General features: G+C 38.6%; 1 protein-coding gene across 1 annotated transcript; it reads left to right on the top strand.

The window, feature by feature from the left end:
* Positions 1 to 1,188: 1,188 nt before the first annotated feature.
* Positions 1,189 to 10,991, top strand: LOC122539628 (sperm microtubule associated protein 1-like). The gene is made up of 3 exons (XM_043674626.2): positions 1,189 to 1,425; positions 6,097 to 6,196; positions 10,527 to 10,991. Exons 1-3 carry the CDS (start codon positions 1,189 to 1,191, stop codon positions 10,682 to 10,684), a joined length of 495 nt encoding a protein of 164 aa, XP_043530561.1. The 3' UTR covers positions 10,685 to 10,991.
* Positions 10,992 to 11,706: the final 715 nt, after the last annotated feature.

Below are 11,706 nucleotides of genomic sequence, written 5' to 3'. Positions count from 1 at the left end.
ACCACAATTAATGATGTCCCCCTGTTTTATAATCCTTGCTTATTTATGGGATGTGGGTGTAACCAGTAAGGCCAGGTTTTACCAACAAGCATATGAATCAGGAATAGGCCATTCAGTCCCTCGAGCCTGCTTTGACAGTAAAGCAGAGTCCAAGAGATATACAGAACAGAAACAGACCCTTCGGTCCAGCTCATCCACGCCGACCAAATATCCTAACCTAATGTAGTCCAATTTGTCAGCAATTGGCCCATATCCCTCTTGACCCTTCCTATTCATGTACCCATTCACATGCCTTTTAAATGCTGTAATTGTACCAGCCTCCACCACTTCCTCTGGCAGCTCATTGTATGCGCACACACCCCTCTGGAAAAAATTGCCACTTAGGTCCCTTTTATATCTTGCCCCTCTCACCCTAAACCTATGCCCTCTAGTTCTGGACTCTTTTTTTTCCTCCCCCAAGGAAAAAGTCTTGTCCATTTATCCTATCAATGGTACTCATGATTTTACAAATGTTTTATTAGGTCATCCTCCAGCCCTCCATGCTCCAGGGAAAACAGCCCCAGCCTATTCAGCCTTTCCCTATAGCTCAAATCCTCCAACCCTGGTAATATTCTTGTAAATCTTTTCTGAACCCTTTCGGTAGGAAGAGGGCCAGGGTTACATGCAATATTCCAAAAGTGCCCTAACCAACATCCTGTACAGACAGCCTCCTGGCTGATGTGAATGATGTTCCAAGGGGAGCTTGTTTTGAACAATACCATTGCCGATGAACAATGTAATATAACCACGGGCTGGCCGCTGTGATGAGATTTAATTTAAAAAAAACCTTTCTGAAAAATCTATGCTCTGAGGTGGTTATAAATGTTTGCTGAATTGTATATATAATCTGAGTTACCAATCATTGTCTGCAGACTCAAATGTGTATCTATGTTGATTGGAAAAGGAAATTGGAGAAGACATTTCAAACGATGCAAACTAATGCTGATATTAAGAAATGTTCATTGGTGCCAATCAGACAGGAACACCGTATTGAGGCGTGAAAAATATGTTTTTGCAAGGTACAGTAAGTTTCATATTTAGTGAAACGTAACAGTAAGCCCTGTGACATTCATTGACATTAACAACTAGGACTGGGAAAGTTGTACCTGGCGTACAGGATTGAGGTTATACGTGAACCGTGCTGTAACCATGAACAATAATTTTTCCTGTCCTCCTGGGGTTTGTTGCCTGAATCTTGACCTTTTTAGAAAAGAAAGAGGGTTCATCTTAGATGGTGTTGCCGTCGCCTCCAACGCTGCGGGGTACGGCAAAGTGAATCCCAAACGGTGCGATGTTATTCCGCCCTACAACGCCCAGGCAGACCCTTACATTAAATTCAGTTTCTACAATAATTACATGAGGAAGCTTCTCAAGCGGACCAACCAGGTATCTTTGGGTTTGCACTTTGGAACAGTTGAGCTGCAGGAGTTGGTGTTCATATTGTCCAGCCTGCCGGTGAAACTCATTCATGGTCCAGTTGACTCCACAGGTGACTGCCTGTATGGAGTTTACATGTTCTCCTCGTGTGTGTGTGTGTGTGTGTGGGGGGGGGGGGGGGTTCCTTTGAGTGTTGTTTTTTCTCTTCCAGCGGTCCAAAAATGTGCAGGCCAGGTGGATTAGCCATGGGAACGAGAGGGATAGGCTGAGGTGGTGGGCGTTAAGTTTGATAGAATGCTGTTTGGAGGGTAGGCGTGAGCTGGATGGGCCAAATGGCCTGTTTCCACACTGTCGGGATTCTATGAACGAGTGATGTGTCAAGCTTTGAAAACGTATAGACAGTCAGAAACCCAAATTTGGTTGATATTTTCTTGACCTTTTGTAGATTTGTTTTTTCAAATCAATCAACAGGGAGGCTGCGTCTGCAGAATTGTAATGTCTAATAGTTTAGGCATGTCAAGAATGTAATTTTTGCATTTAACCTTATTCTTGAGAGATGTAGATAAAATGGGTAGGAAGGATCAATGTCCATTCGCGGAGAGATCAATAAGCAGATAACATAGATTTGATTCGCTGGACAGCTTGTTTGCAACGCAGAGTGATACCAAACAGCGTGTTTTCAAATCCTGCGCAGGCTGAAGTTACCAGAGGGTCCCACCACCTCAACCTCATCCCTCGCCTGAGGCGTGGTGACCCTCAGGTTAAACCACCACAATTGTGTCTCTGTAATGAGAGAGCAGCCCTATGGTCCTCCGGGACTCTGAAAACTTTAACAGTACTACTGTAATCGGTAAAAGGATTAAAGGAAAGAAAAAAGAAAGACAGGCATTACTGAAGTACTTTCCAAGATCACAGAATGTCTCAAAGCATTTTACGGTCCAACAAAAGAATGTTAGCAGTGTAGCCATTGATGTAATGTAGGAACACTCAACAACTAACTTACAGTAGGCAAACTCCCATAAGCTGCAATGTGATAATCACCATATCATTTTTTTTGTGTGTGATTATTGATTGAGAAATAAATATTAGCCAGGGTAGTGGGGTCAACACGCATTGAAATAGTGACTTAGAGGGGAGTACTTTAGTCACCCAGCCATCCTGAGCTCACTAAATACAAACCGAAAGAATTGCGGATGCTGTAAATTAAAAACATAAAACAGAAATTGCTGGAAAAGCAGCATCTGTGGAGAGAAGTCAAGAGTTAACAATTAGGATCCAGTGACCTTTCCTCAGGCATGCTGAGCTTTTCCAGCAATTTCTGTTTTTGAACCGGAGCTCACTGCATGAAAGGGTGATTGAGAAAGAAGCAATCGTTGCATTTTTAAAAAATGAACATTTGCTTAAGGTACAGGACTACGGACCAAGAGCTGGAACATGGGATTAAATTGAACAATTCTTTTTCAGCTGACACACAGACATATCAGGTTAAATAGCTTCATTCTGTACCATGAATCATCTTATGTTTCCCTAAACATCTAGCTTATATATTTGTTCAGGTTATTTGATTGCTGTTTTGTTTTTGCTTTCTGTTTAAGTTAACTCTCTGATTTCTTCCTATGTTGCCTTCTTTCAGTTTTTCTTCTATACACCCCATTCTTTTCCTTTGTCTCTTGGTTAGTCTTGTGCTCAGTTAAAACACACTGCACCAAATTCTTTTTTTTTTCTGTCTCATGATTGGACTGCAATGGACTCCCCTAGTGATTAATCCACTATTGATGAATGAGCCAGAGTATCTGTAGCCAAAAAAAAGGATTTTTGCAACAAACCAGTGGTTACCTAGTTGCCATTATTGATCCTAGGTTTTTGTTCCAGAATTATTTAATTAACTTAATTTAGATTTCTAGTTGTATTGATAGTTCAATAGACTAATAGTGTAACAAGATGATATATCATTTAACTATTAGCCTAACTTCGGCATTATTAGAATAACATAACTGCTTTGGTCCTTACAAAAGTCCACGCATACACATTTTTAGCAGGAGTTGTTGGAGAGGTTCCTGGCTAGATTTTTTTGCCTTTCTTCATTCATGATGCTGAAGCCGAGCATAGCAATCTTTGCCACCAACACTGGGCAAACCAGAAAGAAATCTGTAATTTGCATGGTCTGTGTCACCTCAGGTGTTCAATTCATATACTTTCTGAGACATGGAACAAGTCATAGTCTTAGACAGGTACAGTATGGAAACAAACCCTTCAGTCCATCTCGTCCATGCTGATCAGATATCTATAATTAAACTAGTCCCACTTGGCCCATATCCCTTTAAACCCTTTCTATTCACATACCCACCCAGATTCCATTTAAATATTGTAATATTATCAGCCTGTAGCACTTCCATACACGCACCACCTTCTGCGTGAAAAGGTTACCCCTAGGTCCCTTTTAAGTCTCCCCTCTTACCCTAAACCTATGCCATCTAGTTCTAGCCTCCCCCACCCCAGGGAAAATGCCTTGTCTATTTATCCTATCCATGCCCCACATGAGTTTATAAACCTTTATAAGGTCACCGCTCAGCCTCTGATGCTCCAGGGAAAACAGCCCCAGCCTATTCAGCCTCTCCCTACATTTCCAACTCTCCAACCCGGTAACATCCTTGTAAATCTTCACTGAACCCTTTTAAGTTTCACAACATCCTTCTGATAGGAGGGAGACCAGAACTGCACACAATATTCCAAAAATGGCCTAACCAATGTCCAGTACAAACACAACATGACGTCCCAACTCCTATACTCAATGCTCTGAACAATAAAGGAAAACATACTAAACACTTTCTTCACTAACCTATCTACCTGCAACTCCACTTTCAAGGAACTATGAACCTGCACTCCAAGGTTGTTTTGTTCAGCAACACTTCCCAGAATCTTATCATTAATTGTAGAAGTCATGCCCTGATTTGCCTTTCCAAAATGCTGCACCTCACATTTATCTAAATTAAACTCATCTGCCATTGTTCGGCCCATTGGCCCATCTAATCAAGATCCCATTGTACTCTGAGGAATCCTTCTTCGTTGTCCACTACAACTCCAATTTTGGTGTCACCTGCAAACTTACTAACTATACCTCCTATGTTCACATCTAAATCATTTGTATAAATGACAAAAAGCAATGAATCCAGCACCAATCCATGTGACACATCACTGGTCATAGACCTCTAGTCTGAAAAGCAATCTTCTACCACCACCCTCTGCCTTCTACCTTTGAGCCAGTTCTGTATCCAAATGGCTAGTCCTCCCTGTATTCCACGTGATCTAACTGACTCTATGACTCTAACTTGTTTTTTTTCAGAATCTCAGTTGTCATTTCAATAATGTTTCTTTACTTCAATGAAATGCATTTGAAATGTTAATTTAAAATCGATTGCAATCATTGTAAATGGGGCCATTCTAATCAGCAGACAGAGTTCACCCTTGTCTTTGGACTGGGTTCAAGTGCAGTTTGTTAACCATTCCCCATTATATATGTTCTACAAATGTTTCTCAATTGAATACAGTTAATGCTGAAATGAAAGCATCGCTGAGCACACAATTCCATCAGCTTCATGTGGATTAGGTGAACAATTACAAGAGTTCAGTTCTGCTTTTACCGCCAGCATCTAGTTGCAGTTAAACATTTGAAGCAGTGCTTCTCAAAGTATGGGCTACAATCTCAGAGGCAGCAATAGCTGTTGTGAAATCTAGACTGATTTCTGACAGCTGCGAGGCACCTAAAAATGCTAAAATAAAACCAAGAACTCCAGATGCTGGAATCTGAAACAAAACAGAAATTGCTGGAGGAACTCTGATGAAGAGTCACTGGACCCAAAATGTTGATTCTGTTTCCTCTTCATAAATGCTAACAGACCTGTTGAGTTTCTCCAGCAATTATCCTTTAAATGCTTGTGTTTTTTTTTCATCAACTTACTAATATTCTTCTCCTGCTCCTTCGCTCTTGTTTAGGTTTAGAACTAAAGCCCTTGTCTCAGCAATTAAATCTGCACTGTTCCTAACCTCCCAAAACACTTATTCCCAAGGTTTTCTGGAGGTTACACAAACACTCTGATGTTCAAATTTGGGGTCATACTGGAAAAAAAGTTTGGGAAGCACTGAAATCAGTGCTGAATTCAGAAAAGTTTTCCTCTGGTCCACCTGCTCATGTACTGCCTTTTGTGAAACTGAGTCATGCTCAGGTTTGAGTCCATGCCTGTGCTGTGCTAGTTGACCTCAGGTGAAGATGGTCTTGTAGATGGATGTATTAAGGAAAATGTCAGCATTGTTTATATTGTTTTACATTTCTATTATTTTTCAGTGAGGCTGGCTGGAACATATATGCACATTGTCTTAAAGTGAACATAGAATCAAGTTTGTTTTTGATTCATCCAAAGGACATACACTGGCCAGTTAATTCTTAGTGTTAGGACACTGTCTGGAAAATGCTAACTAAAGCAAGAAACAGAGGGGAAATTAATAGAGCTTATCTGTCATTTCTTGAAATGTGTGGGGTGATGGTGTAGACATGAAATTGGGGAGGCATATGAAAATTATAAAAAAAAAGAATAATACTGAATTTAGAAGAATGTGGAAAGCTTATTTAGTTTATTATTTCAACTCATTTTGACAATTTAATCAATAAATAATTTTTGTTAGGATCACGGTGGAACATCAAGCAATGGCTGGCTTGTGGACTATTTTTACAATTATGGACCAGCTCAAAGGTACCTTCACAAAAGAAATATGTATGGAGCTGGTACGTTATTTTACATCCCCTCAGAAATAACCTTGTAATAACATTTATGAATTCTGTTTTACATGTGGATTCAAAATTTCAAAAGGAGCCAAAGTGGATTTAGAGGCTTTGAAAATACTCATTGTTTGTTTGTAGAACAAAAGATTTTACAAGTAAGGGTTAGATCCAAGAAACATCATGAAAATAATTAAACAAAGAACTGGATGCCAGAGATCTGAATCAGACAAAAACAAGAATTGCTGGAGAAACTCAGCAGGACTGGCAGCAAATGTGGAGGCAAAAAAATCAGAGATAATATTTTGGATCTAGTGACACTTCTTCAGAAACAAGAAGGGTCACTAGACTTGAAATGATAACTATTTTTTCTCCACAATTGCTGACAGACCTGAGTTTCTCCAGCAATTTATTTTTCTGTGTCCTTCAAATCACTGAGGTGCCTCACTTAAGGCAGCATCTAACCTAACATGGTTCTTGTCCATCTAGATAGGGCAATCTCACAGAAAGATTATTCTGAATTATCCAATAATTTAGGAGGTTCCAGTGTTTGAGAAACCTAACTAAAGGACCACAGTCCACGTGCCAAGATACTACAAGGGTGAAACAGATAATATGGTAAATCACTAAATAAATTCTAGATGGTGCTAAGATTGCCATGATCTGTGAACGACACTATTATTGTTGTATCATGTGACTAGCAGGATGGCAGAACCGGGATGACAGTGATCCTGTTTTCCGTGGAGTGCTGCTTATGTAAGTTAATGTTTTAAATGATACAAATTGTAAGTGGGAGTGAAGACTGGAAAACGAGAAGTTGCGTAATTTTAACGATTCACAGACAGTACAATGGGCCTTTGTTTTACTACAATCAAAATGAGGAAAAACTGTAGTTGGCAAGGATGAGGTCTCTTGGATGTAAATAAATATGACAAAATTACATTAAAATACCCTCAAAATTATAAAACCTTAACAACTGCCAATCAGCCAAAATAGTAAGTTTAAGTTGCCTTGGGGAAAGCAATATACTTTCAGACACATTGTAGCAACTAATTAATTTAACCCCATGAGTTCTGAAAACATCTGATCACTAAAATGCTGATTGTGTCTATTTGTTACAGCTTCTATCTAACCTATGTTTTAAGTCCCTAATGTCACTAAAATGCTGATTGTGTCTATTTGTTACAGCTTCTATCTAACCTATGTTTTAAGTCCCTAATGTAATCCATGATTAAAATACTGTTTGGTCAAAAGCGGTCCCAGATAGGGATAAGTTTGCAGAGATTACAACAGAATTTGTAAAAAAAGGATGAAAATGTGATCAATATCTTAATTCACACCACGAGCAGTCAACATGGCAGTTTAGAAAATGAATAGGGCAGTTGAAATATGGAAATGAAAGCTGCAGTTCTGATGAAAATTTATCAAGCTGAAACCTTAATTCTCTTTCTCTCTCTGCAGTTGCTGTCTAACTTGCTGAATGTTTCCAGCATTTTCAGTATTTATTTCAGGTTTCCAGCATCCGCAGTATTTGGCTGCGACTTGATGAGTTTCAAAGTTCCTTCCATCTGGAAGCTTTTGTCAAATGATTAATAAGCATAAAGCATTGTCTGCAGTTGGAAATTTCCAAAGATTTTTTGAAGTCTGGGACGAACACAACAAAGTAACCATTCTTTTTACAAAGAAATGCACTTCCTCTAGAGTTCATGACATAGAAGAACTTTGTCACTTTATTCACAGACAGCATCTACAAAGAAGGTTCATAAAGAATATCTAACATAATCAACATGACCAAAGCTTTAAATTTGGGTATTAATGTTGATTGGTCTGGAATGAAAAGTATTCAATTTTCTAACACTCTCATTTCAATTCTCATTTCAGTACAAAATATTTACCTAAAAGGACCCCCTATTGATGAGGAGTTGTGAATCCCAAGGAACATTTTAATTTCAATGTGATTTTCTGTGGTGAGATGAGCACAGTATGAAAGAATCTAATTGCTGCAACATTGCAGGAAAAAAACCCTGTCGTTGATTACAGAAGAATTGCATTCTCAGATTAAGATTGCTAGTGGGAAAAACAAAATACCTTTCTACAGACAGAATCCAGTGTACACATTAATGTCCTGTTGGTTGTTCCCAGGGAGGTTAGATAATAGCCTCTGAATTCAATGACACGTGGGGTTATTTGGTGCCTAGCAACATGGAATAGCAGCAGCATGTGTCTGATTATCATTGTCCCATGAAATGTCTCATTATCTGCTTCTGTCAGGTGTTGTGTCACCCCTTTGGAAACAAGGTGACATGCAAAGACAGTGAAAAGAGTTTATTTTTGTAAATGCAGTGAGATAAGCTGCTGGAAATCGCAGACATTTACTTCATAATTTTTGATCCTCATGATTATTGGTAGCTTGCAAGGACTTGGGAAAAATTGCACTGCCAAATAATGAATAACTAATAAAGCCCACTGCGAAGCACATTGGCAATCCCAATCAATGTCATTCATTGTTGAGGTCTCGTCAAAATGTCTTCCTTTTAATGTTCCAAGGATAACACTGCCCAGTATATAATTGAATCATAGAGAACAGAAAGATCCCTAATTCAGACCCCCATCTGGACGGAGTTTGCTGACTTCAGACAGAGTGACAATAGGAATACTATGGCACTCCAGAAGGTCCTTGCCCTTAAGGACACAATTTAGAATCTGAGCAAAATTAATGATTAGAATATGTAAGGCAAACTCCCTTCACAAAAAAGGTTGTAAGTTTTTGGAACAAACTAATCAGACATGAAATAAGTCACCTGAAGTAAAAAGAGATAAGTAGAATTCTGGAACATATTAAGGGTTTCTAAAGTAATCATAAAAGACAAAATCATTCTAGAAGAGCAGAAAATAATGGATGTTCCACATCTGAATCACTATAAACCACCCTTTCTCTTAAGAATGCAAACTAACAAGCATTTCTAATATTTTGTGTTTAGTAAGACATCTTGAGGAAAGGTGGGAAATTCAGCTTAAGTGGGTGGCATTGCCATGATGAATGTAAATTACAGGAGAAGATTCAATAAGTCAAAAGGCTTGCTCCTAATGTATTGAAGAATGAAGAAGGAGAAAATGTGGGAAATAGTTACAAGGGTGTTCCAGAATTGAAAGGATGCAGCTATCAAGAAGGTTGAACAGGTTGTGGTTCTTTTCTCTGGAAAAGGGACGGTTTAAGAACAGAAATGATAGAAGTAATGGGTTAGTAGTACAGAACTTAAACATTGCTAAGAAGAGACAAGAAGACAAAGCTTTTTGTCTTACACAAAGACACAAGAAATAGCCTTGTAAGAAGGAACACCAATATATGCACCATGTGAAGAAGGTGATACCTGAGTTTCAGTGCTGGTGTGATGTCAGATACAAAGGCAGTACAACCCAATGACTAGCAGACCACTTCAAACAACACATTCCATCAAATATTTGCAGTGGGTAGTATGTCAGTTGTGCTCAACCAGCCCATGTAAGTAAGCCTCAGGACAGTACATGTACCATTCGATGTGATTCTGCTATTGGATAAAATGTATTAAGTAACCCGCAATGTTCTTAGAATTATACCATAAAACTAATATAAGATTGTCAGTCAGGCTCATGGATTGCATGTGCTAGAAAATACTTATATTAGGACACAGGACTCTTTTATATCAATAGCAGGAGTTTTGCATGATTGCACCTTCTTCATTACAAAATGGATCATGAAGACTGTCAAACTCTGCTGCATTCTTATGGAAACATCCTGACCAATCAGAGTCATTCATCTGTTCTAAGAACGAAGATTGACAGTTAACTGTTCTTGCTGCATCTCCATGCTAAGGATGGCCCAACGCTCCTCTAATGCTATAAATTGGTGCCCGTACCTCAAATCCGGTTTTTGCATCTGAGTTCTGATTAATGCAAGATAGAAAAATATGACACAGTTCTGTTTTTTAAATAGTAACAGGTTCATTAGAAAAGATTTGGAGAAATAATGCCATTTGTGGGTGAGTCCAGAATGGGAAATGGTAGGGGTATAAATCTAAGAGCAACTGATAGGTCAAATAAAAAATTAAGGAGGTATTCCTTTCCCAGAAGGTGGTGAAGACAAAACTCACTGCCAGATACAGCAATTGAAATAGATAGCATTAACACAGTTAAAAGGAAGTTGATGCACACATGGCAGAGAAAGAACTTTCAGGAGATGGTGAAACGGTAGAATTCTCAAATTGATGAATAAATGCTGACAAGAATGACTGGCCATTGGTTCTTTATAAAACTCAATAAGACACTTGGTTTTAATCTGCATTTATTAATTTTGCAGGTCATTCATATAATCAAATAGTCGGTCACCGAGGATTTTTGGCAGATCTCAAACCGATAGATGGATACAATGGAAGGTTTGGATTCAGAAGAAACACACCAGGCCTGAGACTAAAGCCTTCCAATTTTGGAGAGGTTACTGATTTCCCATTGCATTAGCACATGTATAAATTACAACATTGAAAAGAAAAAGATTGCAACATTTTAACTCATTAACTTCAACATCAGCTGCAGTGTGTAATTTTTCCAAGGACCACAGATGATTTTCGACATTTTGGTGGAATGAAACATCAATACATCATTCGCTATGTTTTTAATTTAGTTGCCATTTCCAGCAAGTCACCTCTTTTCAGCAAACAAATTGAATGTGATCTCTCTGTCATTATCAAGCAAAATCTGTCAGTGTAAACAAAATATTGTATGTGATCAAATATACAGAACTTCTTAGATCCTAAAATAAAGCATGTGTGTAAGGGCAGGATTTTGCAACTGTGTATTTTATGTGAGCCATTTATCCTGTGTTTGATATTTCACTTCTTCCCAGGGAAACTCTTGCTTTGAACAGTTCTACTTATCTTCAGGTTATTTTAACAGCACTGACATGAAGAAAAAAATTCACCATTTGGATAAATACTAACCAGTTAGGCCAATGATCTCATTCTGATCTGTCAATCCTATGTAAAGCAGGATCAATGTTGTCAATATAACAAAGACCTGCGAATGCTGGAGATCTATAACAAACCAAAACAGAAATTGCTGGAGAGTTGGCAGGCAGGTCTGGCAGCATTTATGGTGAGAAAGCAGCGTTAACATTTCCAGTCCAGTTCACTGGTATGAACTGTTCTGAAGAAGGGAAACAGGACTCAAAACATTCACTCTGTTTTCTTTCCACTGATGCTGCCAGACCTGGGGAGTTCTTTCAGCAATTTCTGCTTTTGTTTGTTTCAATGTTATCAATGACATAGTCAACTTGCTACTCATACTGACTTGTCTCTCATATGATCAGCCACTTGGCTGAGCTACTTGAAGTTTGGTGACACCTGTGGAACTGCCTAAACATGATCTTTTAGTGCTTCCTGGAATGGAGGAAATAAGAGAAATTGGAAAAGTTAAACTTTTTATTGCATCGTAATTTGATGTAAGCTTATTATTTTCCAATTTGAGATCAATATATTTGTCTA

Source organism: Chiloscyllium plagiosum, unplaced genomic scaffold, assembly GCF_037043375.1.
Source record: "Chiloscyllium plagiosum isolate Xiang-an unplaced genomic scaffold, Cpla_swu_hap1 HiC_scaffold_32, whole genome shotgun sequence".
NCBI classification, from domain to species: domain Eukaryota; kingdom Metazoa; phylum Chordata; class Chondrichthyes; order Orectolobiformes; family Hemiscylliidae; genus Chiloscyllium; species Chiloscyllium plagiosum.
Note: the sequence above shows the minus strand (reverse complement) of the source record. Positions and strands in the feature narration are given on the sequence as shown.

Excerpts from the sequence above, each read along its gene's own strand:
- LOC122539628 (XM_043674626.2), top strand. The coding sequence starts at position 1,189 with ATGAACAATAATTTTTCCTGTCCTCCTGGGGTTTGTTGCCTGAATCTT. Across the intron at positions 1,426-6,096 it reads TTCTCAAGCGGACCAACCAG|GATCACGGTGGAACATCAAG; the intron begins GTATCTTTGGGT and ends AATTTTTGTTAG. Across the intron at positions 6,197-10,526 it reads AAGAAATATGTATGGAGCTG|GTCATTCATATAATCAAATA; the intron begins GTACGTTATTTT and ends TTAATTTTGCAG.